This window comes from Heloderma suspectum, chromosome 7 (genome assembly GCF_057233095.1).
Source record: "Heloderma suspectum isolate Gila_16-S chromosome 7, 16-S_ref, whole genome shotgun sequence".
Taxonomy (NCBI): Eukaryota; Metazoa; Chordata; class Lepidosauria; order Squamata; family Helodermatidae; genus Heloderma; species Heloderma suspectum.
In genome coordinates, this window is record NC_139464.1 from 32063240 (window position 1) to 32082893 (window position 19654).

The window sequence follows — 19654 nt, forward strand, 5'->3', positions numbered from 1 at the left end:
CTCTTATGGTGATGTTGCTTCTCTCTGCAGCTCTGGAACAGTAGTCATTTATTTCCGGATGCTGAAGAAGCCACTCTCTTCCTTGGGACTCTGGACACCATCTTCCTCTTCTCTTACGCTGTGGTGAGTTAAACCTTGTTCCCCGTACAACCAGTGGAGGCTAGTGGCTCCCATGTCAGTAGGGGGGGTGAATCTGCTCTGAGTTTCAGTCAGAACTCTAAAAGAGCTATCCAACACATCTTGATTAGCTCCTTTAAGGTTCTGGCTGGTTCTGGTTGGGTTTACCACCCTGTTGACAACAGAGCCACCAGCCTCCACTGCGCACAACTCTGGAAGCCAGAAGAAAGAGGGAAGATCAACCCGTGCCACGCAAGTTTGATATCCTATGTAAATTCATATGCCAGGTCAGACCATAGGTCCATCTGGCTCTGTACTGTCTACTCCAACCTGTTGCCCTCCAGATGTGCTGGGCAACAATTCCCATCCTGGCCATGCTGGCTGGGGATGATGGGAGTTGTGGTCCGACACATCTGGAGGGCATCTGGTTGGCGAAGGCTCTCCAGTGTAGTGTAGTGGTGAGAGTGACAGACTGGGAGCTGGGAGATCCGGGTTCTAGTCCCCACTTGGCCATGGAAGCTCACTGGGTGACTTTGGGCCAGTCACACACTCTCAGCCCAACCTACCTCATAGGGTTGTTGTTGTGAGGATACAACGGAGAGGAGGAGGATAATGTAAGCCGCCTTGGGTTCCTTGCAAGAGGAAAAAAGGCGGGATATAAATGCAATAATAATAATAAATAAAGTACAATGGCTGGCAGCAGCTCTCCAGGGATTTGGAGAGAAGTCTTTCCCAGCTCTAAGTAAAGATTGCTGGGAATCGAACCTGGGGCTTTTTGCACTCAAAGCATGTGCTCTGTCATTGAGTGGGGGTGGAATATGCTGAGGATGGTGGAGAACTTGCTGGAGGAATACATTTTGGTTGTTTGCTGCCTTTCCAATGTCCAGATGACTTTGAATGGTTTAGAAGTCCGACCCAACCATGCATGTCATAATTGGGTGCGGAAGGGACCAGATAATATTAAGAACATAAGGAGAGCCAGGGTGGATCAGATCAAGGGTCCATCTAGTCCAGTGTTCTGTTCACACAATGGCCAACCAGTTGCCCACAGGAAACCCCACAAGCAGGACAGGAGTGCAACAGCACCCTCCTACCCATGTTCCCCAGCAACTGGTATGAATAGGCATACTGCCTCTGATACTAGAAGTAGCGTATAGCCCTCAGGCCTAGTAGCCATTGATAGCCTTCTTCACGAATTTGTCTAACCCCCTTTTAAAGCCATCTAAATTGGTGGCCTTCACTACATCTTGTGGAAGTGAATTCCATAGTTTAACTGTGCGCTGTGTGAAGAAGTCCTTCCTTCTGTCTGTCCTGATTCTCCCCCGAGTCAGGTTCACTGGGTTTTACTACTGAGAGGGAGAAAAATGTTGTTTATGTCAGCTTTCCCCAACCTGGTGCTCTCCGGATGTGTTGTAGTACAACTCCCAGAATTCCCCAGCCACCTGGCTGGGGAATTCTGGGAACTGTACTCCAACACATCTGGAGAGCACCAGGTTGGGGAGGGGGCCTATTTTATGCAGTACTTCAAAAATTTAAAGAACCCAGCACTTCACATGTTTTTTTTGTTGCTCTGTGGTGAGTACAGGTCTTGGTACTGGCTTGCAGTTTTAAAAAGACAGAAGTTAGAGAAGGGGAATGTGACATGAACAGGCAGGGGATCTGAGGAGATGATCAGAGATGAGAAGCTTAAGAAAAGGGTTGTATATGTCTACATTATAAACAGGAGTTATTCTCTAACGCTGTAGACCAGGGGGTAGGCAACTTTCTTGGGTCCACGGGCACATTTGACATTTTGGAAAAGTGTCCTGGGCACCACCACAAATTGCCTTGGGAGGTAAAACTACCTATTCTCACTTTCCTTACCCCCCCTCCTTCTTTGGATTCTCACTTTTCTTCCTCCCCCCTGCCCCCAGGCGTTTTTTGGCAGGGGACTTTTGTCCCCACCTCTCTTAAAGTCAATGGAGCATAGAGATGGAGAAAAGGGCGCCCTGCCAAGAAACAGCTGGAGGGAGGGGGAAGCCCACCCACCTCCAAGAACGCCATTACCCCAAGGGTCTTTGGTGGGGGTGGGCTTCACCCCCTCGTAAGCCCTTTTTTGGCAGGGCACCCTTTTATCCATCTCTAAAGTCAATGGAGCGATACTGCTCCTTTGACTTTAGTAGGGATATGGGAAAGCGGCCTCGACTGGGGGGTCTTGGTGGGTGCCAGTGCATCCCAGGGTGCCACGTTGCCGACCCCTGCTGTGGAGTGTGTTATATAACAATCTCCATATTGCCCATCTTGAGTCAGCAAAACCTTGTCTTAAGGAGCACATCACTCATTCCAAAAGAGAAAGCGTTGCATAAGAGGGTTTTTTTTCAGAACTTCATGGCTGAGTAGGGATCAAGGCAGTGATCTTGTCTCTTTTCTCTCTTTCTTGTCTCTTTTCTCAGAATGATACAAACATTGAGTTGCCGTATGTTGGCAATTATGGAATAAATGCCTATTACGGAATAAAAACAACCAGACGTCCTGTGATCTTAAAGACTAACACATTTATTGCAATGTAAACTTTCATGGACCAAATACTACCTGAACTGATTCTTACTGAATCAAATCCTCCTCTGATTTTAGGGTCTCTTTATCAGCGGGATTGTTGGAGATCGCTTGAATATGCGCTGGGTCCTGTCCTTTGGCATGTGTTCTTCTGCATTAGTGGTAAGCTGGGAAATCTTGACGCTGCCCAAGTTGGGAAGAGATGTTATCCCTACAATACTTGGTTTGGACATGGAGAATTTCCTTAGCATTGTACTCAAGCTTATTTCTGAGAGAATGAGGACTAGGAGCTAATGTTTCAAAAAGAAAAACCCAAAGGTTTCAGCATTCTAATAAAAACACATAGACCACACCAAAGAGTCTTATGATATTTATATTGCAAATTGCATTCCATGGCCAAGAGGAATTGTTATAGCTCTGTGAAATATCCCCAGTAGTGCATTATTCCGATAACCTAAGACAGCCTTCCTCAACCTCTTGCCCTCCAGATGTGTTGGTGTACAACTCCCATTGCCCCAACTAGCAATGGGTCAATGGGAGTTGTAGTCCAACACATCTGGGGGGCAATAGGTTGAGGAAGGCTGCTGTAAGATCTTAGCCTGTTAAAAATGACCAAGTAAGAACAAGACAGGAATCGATTCCACTGCTTGTTCAAACTGGCTTTTGCACATTCATTGTAGCCCCTCTGCTTTGCATTGTGATCATTTTGCCTCTTCTAAGCTAAGCTAGTTCAGCTAGAATCTCCAGTTCCACTGTTTGCACACTTGCAGATGCTGCAACTCTTTCTTGGTGATTCATTTGGGGGATTGGGAAGATCAGGCCCTGGGTTACCATTGAATCTAGAAAAATAATTCATTGCTGAAAAAAAATTCATTATTTTTCAAGTCCTAATCATTAGGTAGTGGGATCCCCTCTGAACACTACCTAGGTTGGTACTGAGAATGCTTAGCTGCTAGGGAGTCTCATCATCTGTGTGCCACTTCCTGTCCTAGATATTCTTCCATCCTTTTAGGCATGACCTCGTTTAAACTGTGGTTCCTTTTCCCGTCTACCCTCCATTATCAATCAGTAGCACCCAAATGTTGGTTCCTTCATCCAGCTCGTAAATGACCACTTGCTTGTTCCCCTCTGGTGAACATGAATAACTTCTAGATAACCAAGCAGTTATACAACTCCTACTTTTGTTATCGGCTGCAAGTGACATATGCAGTGGGCTAGTATCTGCTGTGGGCTTATTTGCCAGGCTGCTTTCACCTTGCCCTCACAATGTCCCCTTTTCCCTCCCAGGTGTTTGTGTTTGGCACTGTCACTGAATGGCTGCATTTCTACAACAAATGGTTCTATTGCTGCCTGTGGATTGTGAATGGCTTGCTGCAGTCTACTGGCTGGCCGTGTGTCGTAGCTGTCATGGGAAACTGGTTTGGCAAAGCCGGGTATGTTGGTCCTCCCCTCCGCCCCTTATCCATTAGTGCCTTATCTCTCCTCTGTGTGCATTCCCGCCAGCGATCCCCTCACTGTTGAGCACATATTTCTTGAGTGTCCACGTTCTTTGTTTTCTAAACGCTCGCCCAACTTTTCCATGAACTCAGCCATCTGATCTGCACCTTGCAGACCTTTCTTCCTTTTTGTGTGAAGGTATTGTGTGCTTTCTTGGTGTTTATAAAGAAAATAAGCTGGTTGTTCTCTCTTTTTAAGATGTTGGGAACTAGCAGAGAAAATATTGTTGTTGTTATTATTAATAGTAATTAATAATAATAAAACATTTGCCGCCTTTGAAGACTGCAGTCTTCCCAAGGCAGCTTACAGTATAAAACAATAAAATTAGATATCAATAAATGATCAGACGACCTTATATTTAGACAATTTTAAAATAAGCCCGTTAAAATAAGGTAAATTTTAATAAAATAAAATACAGCTGGTATAGAATAAAATACAGCTGTAGCTGGTACAGATTTGGTGTAAAATGATCTGGCCATCTAGCCCCAACAAGGATGTAAGTGGCTGCATTCTGTAGCAGTTGGAGTTTTTGAGTCATCTTCAAAGGCCTGGTGATGGATGGCCTCGCTAAAGTCCACCTCGTGTGCTGCTCACCAGATCCCTGCCGACCAACCACCCCTCTCGCTGTGTGTGGTGAGTCACCAGGTGGTTCACAGGCGCCCACTGCGTGGCACATGGCCGCCCAATGCCTCAGCAAGCTGCTATTGTGTGTAAAAATGGGGGGGGGGTCATTGTTTTACGTAAAGGGCCTTTTATGCAAGTAGCAGCTGTAAAGCGGCCATTTACTCAAGATCGCAGGCGTACGATTACAGGTGTAAATGGTCTGAGTCAGGCAGGTGCGGCGGTTCGTGGAATGGAGTCCAGGAGGCCAAGTGCGGGGGCGGCGGGAGTCCGCCGGACACCCCCCTCTTGAACTCCCACAACATCCCTAGTCCTGCATCGAGTGGATTTTACACACAGATTAGAAGCTGCAAGGTGGCTGCTTGAACTGTGATCTGGTGTATGGAGCAATATGGCCTAGATGCCGTTGTGTCATGCTCTCTGCTCTACCCACCTGTCTCCTTCTCTGTGCATGAGAGACACTGCAGATTGCAAAAAAAAAAAGGCCAGGTGACATGTATGTCTTCATGGTACTTTTGGTTCTTAAGCTTCATCCACCCTTCATGAGATACGGATGTCACACTTACCTCTTTCTCCCAGAATGAGGAAGTTCACAAAGGGGCAGAGCTAGCAAGAGCAAGCGGACAGCACATGTATAGTGTCTATGAACTAACAACTTTGGCAGTCCTAATGAAGTAAACAGACCTGTAAAGGCTAAACCAGCCTGGTGCCCCTCCAAATGGGTTGGACTACAGCTCCCATCACCCTCACAGTTGGGGATGGTGGGATTTGTAGTCTAACATATTTAGAAGGAGAATTTCACCATGGGGCATAAATCGAAGTCTTCCCTGACTTCCATTCTCAGCATTTGCCTGACTACTCATCTTTTGATTTTTTTCTTTTCTTTTGCACTCAGGAGGGGTTTTGTGTTTGGACTCTGGAGCGCCTGTGCCTCAGTGGGCAACATCCTCGGAGCATTCCTTGCCTCCTCGGTTCTGCAGTATGGCTATGAGGTGTGTAGAGTTGCCTTGCTGTTTCTCTCCTACGCGGATTAGGGCTAGCCCTGTTTTGCGGTGTGGAAAATGATCATCCCCCAGCTTGGGACCTTGTCTCTGGTGTCCATGCTATCTCCAGTGTTACTTAACATCTACATCAGGGCTGGGTAACTGCTGGCCCTCCAGATCTTTAGCTGACAACTCCCATTAGCCCTAGCCAGCATAGCCAATGGGGAGGGATTATGGGAGCTGGAGGCCAAAAGCTCGGAGGGCCACAAGTTGCCCACCCCTGATCTACATGAAGCTGCTGGATGAGGTTTTTTTGGCGGCATGGAGTAGTTTGTGAGCCACAGACGGATGACCCTCACCTCTGTTCCACTTTTCCATCTGAACCTGGGTGATGCAATCTCTTTGCTAGGCACCTATTGTTGGTATTGTTGAGGGAGAATTAATTGAAAGTCAATCCAGACAAGATGAAGTTGTTTGTGGTGAGCAGTTCTATTGGGGTGATGGGAATGCCTATTTTCGATGGGGTCACAAATAACTGAAATTATCAGGGTCATAGCTTAGGAGTGTTCCTGGATCCTGGCCTGATCCTGGAAACTTCGATTGGGGCTATGGCCAGGAGGACAAACTGTCAGCTTTGGCTAGATTCTTCAGGTACATACCTTCTGGAAAAGAAGGGCCTGCATACTGCGACACATACCTTGCTAACCTCTGATCTGGACTACTTCAATGCAGTCTAAGTGGAGCTGACCTTGAAGGCTGTCCAGAAACTGCAGCTAGTCCAAAAGAAGGCAGCCATAGTAGTATCTGGTGTTAGCTTCAGGGACCATAAAACCCCTGTTCTTTATTAGCTCCACTGTTTCCCACTTTGTTTCTGGGCTAAATTCATGGTGCTCACCTTTAGAGCCCTTAAAGGCTTTAAAGATGTCAGCCCAGGAGATTGGAGTCAGTATTTTCTTCCTGCTCACCGAGATCTGGGGATAAGATCTGATGACCCTACCATTCGTTAGAGCTGGAAAAGCCTTTTTGGTGGTGACCCTTAAGCTTTGGAATTTGTGTCTCAACACTGTATGACGGATCTAGAATCTTGCCCATTTGAAGCAGGCTTTTAAAACTCCTTTTTTGTTTAAACAGGCTTTTCATGGTGAGTGTGTTATTGGTTGTCTTTTAATGCTGACCCTCAAGTTTCATTTTGTGGCTCTGCTTTGTAATTTTATTTTATTGTTAGTATCTTTTTAATTGGGGACTCAGCAGGATTGAAAAGTAGGCTAAACATAGCATAAATAAATGAATGGAAATAAAACCCATGGCTTTTTTTCCCTGAAGAAAACTATGCTTAAGTGTGCCTGTTATGCAAGCAAAGATTGCACTGTGCATATTGATGCTCTTTTTCAAGTGTTGTGCATTCTCTCTCTCTCTCTCTCTCTCTCTCTCTCGCATTTGGCAGTTCTTAAGGAATTTGTCAATCATACTTCACTGGTGTTGAAGTGCCTGTGAAGGCATGAAATGCTTAAAAAGGTGGCATTTCATTTTAAAAAGGTGGCATTAAAAAGGTGGCAAAAAGGTGGCAATGCTTAAAAAGGTGGCACTCATCATTTAATTCAAGGGTGTTGAACCTCTTTGGGCCGAAGGGCCGAATTCCATTTTGGAGAAGCTGCGGGGGGGGGGGGGCACATTCCAGCAGAGACGTGGCCAAAACCAAAAGGGTCAGGACAAAAACACCAGCATATTTTAGCTTCAAGCTCTTACTGCCAGTAAGTAAGCCTTGGGAGAGGCATTTGAAACTTTTAGAATGGGGAAAAAACTGCTCAAAAGCCAGGAAACCGCTAAATGATCAGTGGTTGGGGGGGAAAGGGGGTGGGAACAGGGGAAAGGGGGTGTGGCCCTCTGGGGACCTCAGAAGGCCAGATTTGGCCCCTGAGCCAGAGGTTCTACACCCCTGGTTTAATTTTAAGATGAGGAAGCCAAAGAGCCATGTGAAGAATCCACTTTTGCTTTCTCTCTTTCAGTATGCCTTCTTAGTGACAGCATCGGTACAGTTTGCTGGAGGAGTCATTGTCTTCTTTGGCCTTGTGATTTCTCCCAAAGAAATAGGTGCGTAGATGGGGCATCGTCCACCTGCTTTGACTTCCCTGCTCGCAAGCTAACTTGCCAAGGTTGCGCTGAGTGCTTCGTTAACCTTGTCTCTGCACACCACTTGCCTGGCTCCTGCTTCTCTAAAATCCACGTTAGGTAGTGACATTGAGAGTCAGCGTGGTGCTGCCTCTCTTTATTTATTTATTTTACGATACGATACTTTATTGCTTAAAGCCATAGGCCACCACAATGTACATTAAAAAGAGAGAGAGAGAAAGAAAAAAAAATACAGTACAGTCACATATTTGTATATACATAAATTCATACATTCAACAGAATCATCCCTAGTAGGCATTTTGGGCTTTGGCATGTATTTTCCTTGCTGCCAAGGCAAATTTTGCTACCTGGGCAGTGGTGAAAGCATCAGTGCCAGAAAGAAGGACACATACCTGTTCTAAAGGTGTCCTATTTAGGAGGCTCTGGGAAATAATGACAAGAAATTTATGCCTAGGATGGCCATAGAGAGGGCATCTTAGTAAGTAATGAGAGACATCCTCAACCTCCCCAGACCCACAGATACAGAGTCTCTGGACTGGGGTATTGTCAAATCTTCCCTCCAAGAAAGCAGAAGGCATGCATTGTAGATGCAATGCTGTAAATGATTTCTGTAAGTGAGGCACAGTCAGAGTTGTAAAGTAACTCTCCAGACCAAATGACGTCTTATATAATGGGTACCAGCAAGAATAAGGCATTTGTGAGATTGTAACCAAATCCATCCACTTAGAATAAAGATAAATTTTTTCTTTAAGCCTCTGCTATACTCTATCAGAAGGGAAAGAAGGAAAGGACTCCGTATCAATTCCATAAGCTTGCAACATAGGTTTGGTCAGGTTTACCCAAGCCTTTTGGTATGGGGTCTGAAGTTGCTCTTGAAAGCATTTTTTGGAAGGCGGGAATCGCTCATATGGGTCAACTTGAGCCAATACAAAGCAAGAGCAGCGTAAATAGATGCTTTAACTGAAATCATTCCTACTTCTGCCCTTAGAAGGGCCCCAGGTGTACTCCGGGGGACAGTTAAGAGAGATCTCATAAGAGTTCTGAACCACCTCAAAAATAGAGGCATCCGTGTATCCCCATACCTCAGCCCCATACGTCAGTTGTGAAACTTCCTTCTTCTGAAATATCTCAACTGCAGGGGCAACCAAACTTCCCCTTTGTGATCAAGAGAACTGAAGGCGAGATTGAGTAGACTGGGATGATTTCAGCTTAATTACATCTAGATGTTGTCTCCACGAAAGTCGGGCGTTGAAATTAAGGCCCAAATATCTAAAGTTGTTCATTTGTTCAATGGATTCATTGTCCAACTTCCACATATGTGTTTTCCTTTTCTTCCCAAATAAAAATCCCAGATTTTTAAAAAATCCCAGATTTCCACTGGGTTCAAGGCAGCTAACAAAGCAAAAGAAATTCAATATAGAGATATAGATACAATGAAACATTTAAATCTTTGCACTGCAGATAGGTTCTATTTGGTTATTTTTACTTGTATGCTGTAGTTTTAAATGTTTAAATTTTTATCTTGTATTTTATCATCTTGTATTTTATGGTTTTAATTGTTATGGACTGTGCAGAGAGCTTCAGCTATTGGGCAGTGTAGAAATTAAATATAGTAAATAAATAAATACATGACGTAAATGAAGAAACAGAGCAGCAAAACCCAGAAAGATAAAACCGTTTACAGAATAGCAGTAAAAAAAAAAAAAAAGAAAGAAAGGACCCACTAACTAAAGCTGACTAAAATCACTAGAACCACCGAAACCCTTCCCCAAAAGGAAGGTCTTCATGCTGTGGCAAGAGACCATCAAGGAAGGGGTGAGGCTGATCTCTCAAGTAGAGAATTCCAGAATCTGGGTGCAGCCATGGAAAAGGCCCTTTCTCTGGTCCCTTTTAAGCCATGAGTTTCGGACACAAAAGAGGGTCTCTGATGATTGTAATACTCAGGCAGGCTCATCTTGGAGAAGGCAGTCCCAAAATGTATTGGGCTTTAAAGGTCATCTCCAGCACTTGGGCCCAGAAGCCAATTGGCAGCAAGGGCAATGGGTTCAACAATGGTGTAACGTGCTCCGATTCCATCAGGCTGAGGAGAGGGAGAGAAGGGGACCAGCGCTTCCATCAGCTCTGCTGAGAAGCGGGCTACCATCAGGCTCCTCCCTCCATCAGCTGTCACCTGGCAGCAGCCATTGTAGCGGGCTGAAGCAGAGGGAAGAAGAGTAGGGAAGCTGGGCACTCCACCGGGTCTGCTGAGAGACCAGCAACTTTGGGCTCCTCTCCTTGAACTGTTCCTATTCCAGCTGGCTAGTTTTAAGAATTTTGAACCAAGCACTAGTGCCTGAGTTTGCTTCCCCCCACCCTCAACCCACTCCCTTTTCCGCCAAGTCTCTTAGAGTGTGAGCGTGAGTGCTGCGACTCTTGTATTATTGATCTTTGTAAGTGGCTCTGGAAGCCTCTTTCAGCTGAAGAGTGGGGCAAAAATGCTTCTAATAAATAAGAATAAATAATAGTTAATAATAACGTTCCCAATATTCAGCTTCAGTTAATAACCTAGCTGCCTAGCCAACCCAGAGTGAAGGATGTGGCTTCTGGAGCCTGCAGATATCGCCATGGGAGGCCTTCTGTTGGAGTCCAACTCTGGGCACTGTTGGGAATGCAACACCTGTAGATGTCTTAAGCAGTGCTGTGTCCAAGGCCAGCAAAACAGTCATTCACAAAGGCACTGTTGCGTGCTATGGCAACTTAGAAATGGGTTTATGTTTACTTATTACATTTATCCTGCCTTTTTTCCTCCTTAAGGAACCCAAGGTGGCCTCCTCTCTTATTTTATCCTCACAACAACAACCCTGCGAGGCAGGTTCAGCTGAGGGTCTTTGACTGGCCCAAGTGAGCTTCCATGGCTGAGTGGGGACTCGTACCCAGATCTCCCGACTCCCAGTCCAACACTCTAACCACTACATTACACTGGCTCTCAAGAATTTGTCTCCGTTAGGTCCCATTCTTAAGAGCAGCTTATGCAGGGTTCATTTCCTCCTCATAACCCCCCAGGGAAGGTTAGGCTGAAGGCAATGTGTGATCTTGGAGGGGGCCTGTGCCTTTAATAGCTGCAAGCCTCAGAGAATTTTGGCAGGCAATGCTTCCCATGGGCTGTGAAAAGAGTTGGCTACCTCCAGTATATCTCTGATTACGCAATGCTGTTGGGGTGTGGGGAGAACAAGCATCCTGGAATGGGTATCTCCATCTTGCTCTGCTAGCTGGCCATAAAGTGCTGGATTTAAAAAAAATATTTATTACATTTAAATCCTGCCATTTTTCCTCTTGCAAGGAACCTAAGGCAGCTTACATAGTCTCCTCCTCTCCATTTTATTCTCACAACAGTCCTGTGAGGTAGGTTAGGCTGAGAGGCAGTGACTGGCCCAAAGTCACCCAGTGAATTTCATGGCTGAGTGGGGACTCGAACCCAGATCTCTCAAGTTCCAGTCCAACACTCTTGCACTGGATTCCATGGCGAATCTAGCATATTTCTTTACTATATCTACCACGTTTCTTCAAAACACACAAGGAGGTTGATAGTTCTAAAATAAGGTCTTGCATTCAGAGAGACATGAAACAAAAAGAAAAATAAGCCATTACAAGTACTGTCTCTTTCATACCAAGGGTGAAGAGGTGGTGGGTAGCCTGCCTGATAGGGGGGAGTGAGGTAGCCTGCCTGATAGGCGGGAGTGAGGGGGCATGTGTCCACCTGATGGAGGCAGTGGGGGGAGTGTTGGGGGCCAGAACTTACCGAGGCTGGGCGGTAGGCACTGGCGGAGTGCTCGGGGTAGGCCATGCCAGGTAAGGGGAACAAGGGAGAGATGTGTAGTATCTGTCTCCTGCTCTGGGCCTGTCCAGAGCCAAAGGATGGCTGGGGGAGGTGTGACTCCATCTTCTGGCCTTCGTTTGCTGCTCTGCAATGCCAGGTTTGTTACCCAGAAAACCTCCCTCATCCATGACATGATCCTGGATGAGGGTGCAGACCTGGCATGTATTACGGAGACCTGGCTGGCCAAGGCTGCTGCTCCAACTCTTGCGGCCATGTGTCCAGCTGGATTTTTGTATGCACAGCAGCCGAGGGCTGGGGATTGGGGACGGGGAGTGGCTGTTATCTACCGAGAGTCCTTGGTCTTCACCAGACCCCCTCTCCGGGAGACCAAGGTTGCTGAGTCTTCACCAGACCCCCTCTCTGGAAGACCAAGGTTGCTGAGTGCATGTACTGGAGGTGACAAGAGGAGGCTGGGGGATGTTGACCTGGTGTTGAATGGGGTACGGCTACCCTTGAAACGTTAGCAGCCTGGGGATCATTTTGGACTCCCAGCTGTCCATGGAGGCTCAGGTGTCAGCTGTGAGCCGGACAGCGCTGTATCAACTCCATCTGATATGGCGGCTGCGCCCCTTCCTTCCCGACCATCTGCTCCCATCGGTAGTACATGCCCTGGTCTCCTCTCGTTTAGACTACTGTAATGTGCTCTACATGGGGTTACCCTTGAAGACGGTTTGGAAGCTGCAGCTGGTACAGAACACAGTGGCTCGCCTGATTAAAGGCAGCCGCCGGCAAGATCACATCACTCCAGTGCTGAAGGAGTTGCACTGGTTACCAGTTGTTTTCCGGGCCAAATTCAAGGTGTTGGTTTTGACCTTTAAAACCCTATGTGGTTCCGGCCCAGCCTATCTTAAGGAGTGCCTCCAACAACACCAGACAGGCCGCTTAACAAGATCAGCCTCGGATGGCCTTCTCTCTGTCCCATCAGCCAGGACAGCTAGACTGCTGGGGATGAGGGAGAGGGCCTTTTCTGTGGTGGCCCCCACTCTTTGGAACTCCCTCCCTAAGGAACTCCGTCATGCTCCCTCTTTAATGAGCTTCCACCATGCATTAAAAGTTGTTCAGGTAGGCATTTGGGGTGGGTTAGAGTATTTTAGAAAATGTTTTTATTGTAGAATTTCATTGCTTTAAACTGTTTTATTATATGTTGTACATCACCCAGAGCGGCTGGGTGACCAGCCAGATGGGCGATTAATAAATTTAATAAATAAACAAATAAATAAATAAATAAGAACCTCAGGCTCGTGGGCCAAATATGGTCCTCTGCCAATTGTTTAAAATTATGGAATGGCTGCTGGGAGAGATAGTTCTGGGAGGGGAAGAGCCACCTGGCAGTTGGTCCCAGTCAGGCTGATGGAGGGGGCCTTGCTGTGTCTGATCTCCCTCAGATGCAGCAAAGCGGAATGGCCCAGGGAGACCGTTCTGGGAGGGAGGAGCCAAATGTTGCTTGGTTCCGGCCAAGCTGATGGAGGGGGCCTTGCTGTCTCACCTGTCACTCAGATGCAGCCTGATGGAATGGCGGCTGATGGAGATCTCCAAGTGAGACAGTTCTTACGTTTTCCCAAGCATTTTGTACTCTGCAGCTACTAAAGGCCACAGGTCCTTTCAAGGTTAGGCATGGCAAGCTCGGTGATTAAATCTGTACAGGATGCATGTGCCAATTGTACACACGGATATGTACCGCAGAGGAGCCTGCGGCGGAAGCTGAAATAGTTGCAGAAGAAGAGTGGATTTGTAGAGATGCTAAAACTGGATGTGTGGCGACCTTCTAGCTCAGATGGTTTTAGCAAGCGTCCAGTAGAGGGGCTTCCTTCCAGTTCCTCCACTAGAAACCCTGCTGGTAGATTGAGGTGTCCTACTTTTGAGTCCCAGCCAACAGCCAGTGCAGTCAGCAATCTGGATCTTATAGTTGGGGGACGTTCAGCCACCCTCCAAATAGAGAATGCACTAATTTGTTGTGTCTTCCAACTAATGGCCAGACACTCAGGGCAGACAGAGCCGACGCCAGGATCAGACAGGAATACTTTCGAGAGCGCTAGAAGACCAGGGGTAGAAACTGTTGACTCTGCAGAACACCATCTAGAAGCATTTCTAAGCCAGAGGAGGAGGAGGAGGACTGAGGTATGGGAGAGCAAGCGAGTGAATTCAGAAGGGAGGGAAAAAGGACTCAAAGGAGCGAGCGCTGGGAGAGGGGATTCCGTTATCCTGTTTTTCCAGTTTGCGGCTCCATGTGTTCTCCCAGGCCTCCCTGAAGTTGGTGAAGAGGGTGACGGTGCTCCTGAAGAAGGTGCCAGCGAGCCGTTGATTGGCGGCGGCAGCAACGAAGACGACGAGGATCAGAATTACTCCATTCAGGACACTGACTTGAGCAGCAGCATCAGCAGCCCCCAGCCCGAGGCCATTGGTTTTTTTCAGGCGTGTTGTCTACCTGGTGTTATGTTGGTGAGGTCTCCCTACAAGTCACAAACACATTTACACTTCTCTCTCTACCTTCTAGAGCAGGGTGAGGAACACTCGGGGTGCATGTGGTTCCTGCCGCACCCCCAAATTAAGAAATACATATCTTCAATGAAAAATGGGGTCAGTAGCTGCTACTGAGTGTCAAAAGGGCCAAATGTTGCTTGTTTACAAGATATATTTGGCCCTTTGGGCGCTGCATAGCTGTTACAGAGCATCAAAAGGGTTAAATTTAATTTGGACAGAAGGTAAGTTTAATCCCTGTAGTGCTACAGAGTGGTTTGCTGCCTAATTTTTGGCAGTAAACCTGTGTTGTCCCCCCTTTTAAAAACTTGGGGCTGCCCCAGCAACTACACAGGGCCTCGAGGAGCCTGGCCCCCGGACGTTCCCACAGTTGCAACCTCTGCTGTAGGAAAATGCCATTAGGATCTCTTGAGAGTAGCCAGTGTCTCTAATGTTGGAAAATTCACAGCCAGGACAGGAGGGTGGGCGGCTTGTCTGGCGCTTCCTGTTCTCTCCCCCCAGTAGTGGCCTGGGTTGGGCTGAGGGATGGGGGCTGACCCTGAGCTGCCCAGCAAGTTTCCTGGGAGAGCAGGGATTTGAACCCAGGCCGCCCCACCCCAAGCCTGGCTCTCGGCCTTCCGCAACCTCTGGTGCTGCCCAGATGGCCAGTAGCCATGCTGCTGGGGGATGGTGGAAGTTGCTGTCCAGCACATCTGGAGGGCACCAGGTCGGGGAAGGTTGCTCTCCCCATTACACCTGGGATGGACATCTTGTAGGCCAGAACGTCTGGAGGGATAAAACTCCCATGATCCCTCACCATTCGCTAAGCTAGCTAGGACTGATGGCAGCTGTAGGCTAAAGCATCTGGAGGGACACAAACTGCGTTATACCAGGCTGGCTTGTTTTGTGGGGTGCTTCAGTCCTAATGGCTTTCCATTGTGGGGTGTGCATGTTTGTTTGTTTCAGTATTCCTTGGCCTATGCCTGCTTGAAGCTAGTGAACTACTCCTTCTTCTTCTGGCTGCCCTTCTACCTCAGCAACAATTTTAAATGGAAAGAGGCAGAAGCTGACAAGCTCTCGATTTGGTATGATGTCGGAGGGATTATAGGTATGCATGTGAAACAAGCTGCAACAGCTTTTTCCTTTCCTTGATTTGCTGGGCCCCCTAAGATCAGAACTGGATGTGGCAGGGTTGGGGTGGGGATTCTGATTCTCAGCCAAGCCAACGCCAGTGATATGATGCAAATTGTGTTGTCTCAACACCTTGATTTGGGGCTGTTTTGCATCTAGGATATCTCTTTCGAAGGCTAGGGAAACAGAGGTGTGACTTTGCCTAGGGCAGGAGTGTATAACTTCTTTCAGCTTGAGGGCCAAATTCCATTTTGGAGAAGCTTTCAAGGGGTGGGGCTAAAGGCAAAAGCAGTGGGGCCAAAAATAACCAGCCTATTTTAGCTTAAAACTTATTGCCAGTAGCTAAGCCTTAGGAGACCCATTTCAACCTTTTAGGATGGGAAAAAATTGCACAAAAGCCAGGAAACCACCAAAGTTTCAGTGATGGTGGGAAGGGGGCATGGCCTTCTGGGGACCCCAGGTGGGCAGGATTTGGCTTCTGGGCCTGAGTTTCTGCACCCCTGGTCTAGGGGCGTGGTCTAAGAGCTATAAGAAGAACCCAGAAACCTCCACAGAACTCAGAAACCTCAATTTCTGGCCTGTTGTAAACAAGGACATCTGATGCTCGAGTTTATTTTTACTTGTACTGAACTGTGATTTGCTATTGTTGGTGCAATTTACAGTGGCTAAGACACAACTGGGTGCTTTTGGCATTCCTAACCAGGAGGCCCGGCATTCCCTTTATTTCTGCAGGTGGCACCATCCAAGGGTACATCTCTGATGTGCTGCAGAAAAGAGCTCCGGTGCTAGCCGTTAGCCTCATCTTGGCTGTTGCATCTCTCTTTGGATACAGCCGTGAGTATTTCTCTGCTCAGTATATGGGTTTGATTAGTGTGGGGTCAGGTGCCGCCAGCTTGTCACCTTGTCTGATTTCAGACACAGTGCAGCCTCATCTATCTGCAACAGGAGCAAGCAACTTGTAGCCCTCCAGATCTTTTGGCCTACAACTCCCATCAGCCCGAGCCAGCACAGCCAAGGGTGGGGGTCGTGGGAGTTGTAGGCCCTGACCTACGATGAAGGAGACAGTGGTATTGATCCAGAACCACTCTGACATTCAACAGAAGCCTAAATAGAGCACAGCAGTCATAGTATCTGCCCTGGAGTCAAATTATTCCCTTTTCCCAGTATTCCACTTGTTCACCTCTGCTTTAAATAAAAAGCAACTTCCAGGGGCCTGGGGGCTGCATTGACTCCCCCCGCCACCTTGGAACTCAGCCTGCCATTGCCAAAATTCCCCCTGTTGAAATTTCTGCTGTGCAGCAACCCCCCCCCCATTTTAGAAGGAAACAAGGTGCATGCCATGTGTTGCTCACCCCTGATTTAAAGGGGCAGTAATACAGTAACCATCAGTAAAGACAAAGCTCAAGGCAGACTAAGTTAACAGAAGATTAAAACAGACTCTGATTATCATCCAAGCACAGATCCTTGGTGAAACTGTCATAAGATCAGTTCCTCACCTCTTCTTACTCTTTTCTACCTGTGCCAAAGAAGAAGTATAAACTCAGGGTGTTGTTGTTTTTTTTCATCTTTATAGGATCACCAAACAGTAAACCTATCAATGCAGTTATCATGGCAATTACAGGTAAGGGGCCAGTACTGCCATTTCAGTATGGCTGGAGAGCAGACAAGGAAGACTTAGTCCCAGCAGAATAAAATCTCATCAATATTAGAAGAGAGCGGCGATCTGTTAAGTTTCTAGTGTGCTGCAAGGCTTTTCTGGCCATAGCTGTAAGGGGTTACTGTATATTCTCTTTTCCTTTCCCCCTACAGAGGTAGATTGGTCATGATGCAGTAGCTAGAATACCCCGAGCCTTTCCGAGCCAAACACTGATGTGTATATGTACCCGGCAATTAGGATAACACTTCATGGGTTGGACGAAGCAAACTAGTCCATGAAAGTTTATGCCATAATAAATGTGTTAGTCTTTAATACACCACAAGACTCTTGGATGTGTGAAGGAGCTTTCAATAGACAGAACTTTGGCATCATCTTGAGCACAATGAGTTCACACAACATGACAACCCACACTCAAATTTCAGTGTGGGTTGGGTGTGGGTTGTTGAACTGTGGGTTGTGTGAACCCAGCCATGCTAACAAACCATGGTTTGTTAACAATGAACTACCCATGAAGAGAACCCATAGTTTGTTGTTGGATTGTGAGCTGTGGGTTGTTCATGGCGAACAAACCATGGTTTATTAGCATGGCTGGGTTCACACAACACAACAACCCATGGTTCAGTGACAACCCACCCTCAACTTATACTCAAACTTGAGTGTGGGTTTTTGTGTTGTGTGAAACCAGTCAGTGACCTGGTTCACATGTAACACTAACTCATGGCTTGTTTAAATCATGTTTCGTTGCCCTGCCCAGAGTGTGTCTAGCAGATGATCAAACAAACCATAGTTTGTTTTCTCAGTCACTGGGTTTTTTGTTTCCCTCCTTTACCCACTCCCTCCCTGTATCCCAACTGCCTTTGCAGGACTGTAGTACTGGCATACGAAGAGGCTGGGTTTTTTTTGCCATTCTTGCCTACTGTCTCTGTAGCCTGGCAAAGCAACGCGTGAACAACCATAGTTCTGGCTTCGCATGTAACGAAAACCCATGGTTTAAACAACCCATAGCTTACAACCCAACAACAAACCATGGGTTCTCTTTGTGGGTTGTTTGTAGTTAACCATAGTTAATCTATAGTTCTGGGTTTGCACATAACAACAACCCTCAATTCAACAAACCATGGTTAATTAAACCATGGTTCGTCATTACGTGTGAACCAGGCCAGTGCTTTTAAATTAAGTCAGTTTAGTTCACAAACTTCATGCATTTTATGTTTGCATGCATGAGTGAACTGGACCCTTAGCCAGCTGAGGGCAGATGGAAGTGCTATATACTCGGGCTAAGGACATCTTGGCTTGTATCAGAAACAGCTCCTATCCTTTGCACGACTCTCATTCTCTTCTGTGTTCTCCTTTGATGGTCCTTAGGCTTTTTCATTGGAGGTCCTTCGAACATGATCAGTTCCGCCATTTCTGCAGATCTGGGGCATCAGGAAATGGTGAAAGGGAGCAGTGAGGCACTAGCAACTGTGACAGGAATTGTGGATGGCACCGGAAGCATAGGAGCAGCTGTGGGGCAGGTGAGAAAGATCCCAAAAGGATTCAGACTCATTCGTTAGATTTCACCTCAGAATGAGCAAAGATCAGAAGGATCTGACGTCTTGTGTTTTTTAAAGGGTAAAAACTTCCTGCCAGAGAACTTTAGATTTAGCACTATTGAAGTTCTTCCTTTCAGTAGTCCTTGTAACATTTCACTAAAGCCACATCTTGATCCTGATGTTTGTTGCATCTCAAAGAGGGTATTGTAGAGCTGGCGCTGGGGAGGGCAGCCAAGACGATTGGAGGGCTGGAGCAAGTTCCCCACAAGGAAAGATTACGGTATCAGGCTTTTTAGTTTAGAAGGGAAGGGGACATGAAAGATGTTCACAAAACAGAGAGAAGTTTTTCTCCTCTCATATCACTGGAACTTAGTACCATCCAATGAAGCTGAATGTTGGGAGATTCAGGGCAGACAAAAGGAAGTACTTCTTGATCCACACAGCATGTAGTACCACATAGTTAAACTGTGGAATGTGCTACCACTAGATGTGGTGATGGCCACCATCTTAGCTGGCTTTAAAAGGGGATTAGACAAATTCATGGAGAAAAAGGCTATCAGAGGCTACACGTAGTGATGGCTATGGGTGCCCTGAGAGCTTTGGTTTCAGGGCAACTCATAAATTAATTGAATGAATGGATGAATGAATGAATGAACATCGCCTCCAGTATCTGAGGCAGTATACCTCTGAATACCAGCTGCGAAGGAACAAGAGAGGGAAGGTGCTATCACACTCATGTTCTGCTTGGGAGCTTCCCGTTGGGGCATCTGGTTGGCCACTGTGGAAACAGAATGCTGGACTAGACAGTACTTTGTTCTGATCTAGCACAGATATTCCTAATCCTGAATGGAATCTTGAAATTAGTTTCCAAACTTCTTATGAAAGCCCCATTTCAAAAGTGCAGGTATTGCCATGAAGCCCCTATTTTACATGGGAACATTGCCCTATTTTACATTAGCCCTGCCGTCCTGCTTGATGTTATTCTTGGTCACTCCCATATATCTGTTTATATGTGGAGCGGTATATAAATGCTGCAAAGTAAGTAAATAATAGATTACAGCCCCGTCTGTAGTGGTTTCTGAAGTTCCAGCCTAGGTTTGTATATATGTTCACTTCCTTGGTTGGTGCTTGCAAA

At 46.7% G+C, this 19654-nt stretch overlaps 1 protein-coding gene across 2 annotated transcripts in view; it reads left to right on the forward strand.

Moving 5' to 3' along the window:
• Nucleotides 1-19654, forward strand: part of SLC37A3 (solute carrier family 37 member 3) — a 41461-nt gene that overhangs the window by 12635 nt on the left and 9172 nt on the right. For both annotated transcript variants that reach the window (XM_084809542.1, XM_084809540.1), the window contains 10 exons: nucleotides 31-123; nucleotides 2731-2814; nucleotides 3940-4085; nucleotides 5666-5762; nucleotides 7760-7844; nucleotides 13979-14178; nucleotides 15163-15304; nucleotides 16060-16161; nucleotides 16901-16948; nucleotides 18350-18501. In XM_084809542.1, coding sequence (XP_084665668.1) covers nucleotides 31-123; nucleotides 2731-2814; nucleotides 3940-4085; nucleotides 5666-5762; nucleotides 7760-7844; nucleotides 13979-14178; nucleotides 15163-15304; nucleotides 16060-16161; nucleotides 16901-16948; nucleotides 18350-18501 — 1149 coding nt within the window. The remainder of the gene's footprint in view (nucleotides 1-30; nucleotides 124-2730; nucleotides 2815-3939; nucleotides 4086-5665; nucleotides 5763-7759; nucleotides 7845-13978; nucleotides 14179-15162; nucleotides 15305-16059; nucleotides 16162-16900; nucleotides 16949-18349; nucleotides 18502-19654) is intronic.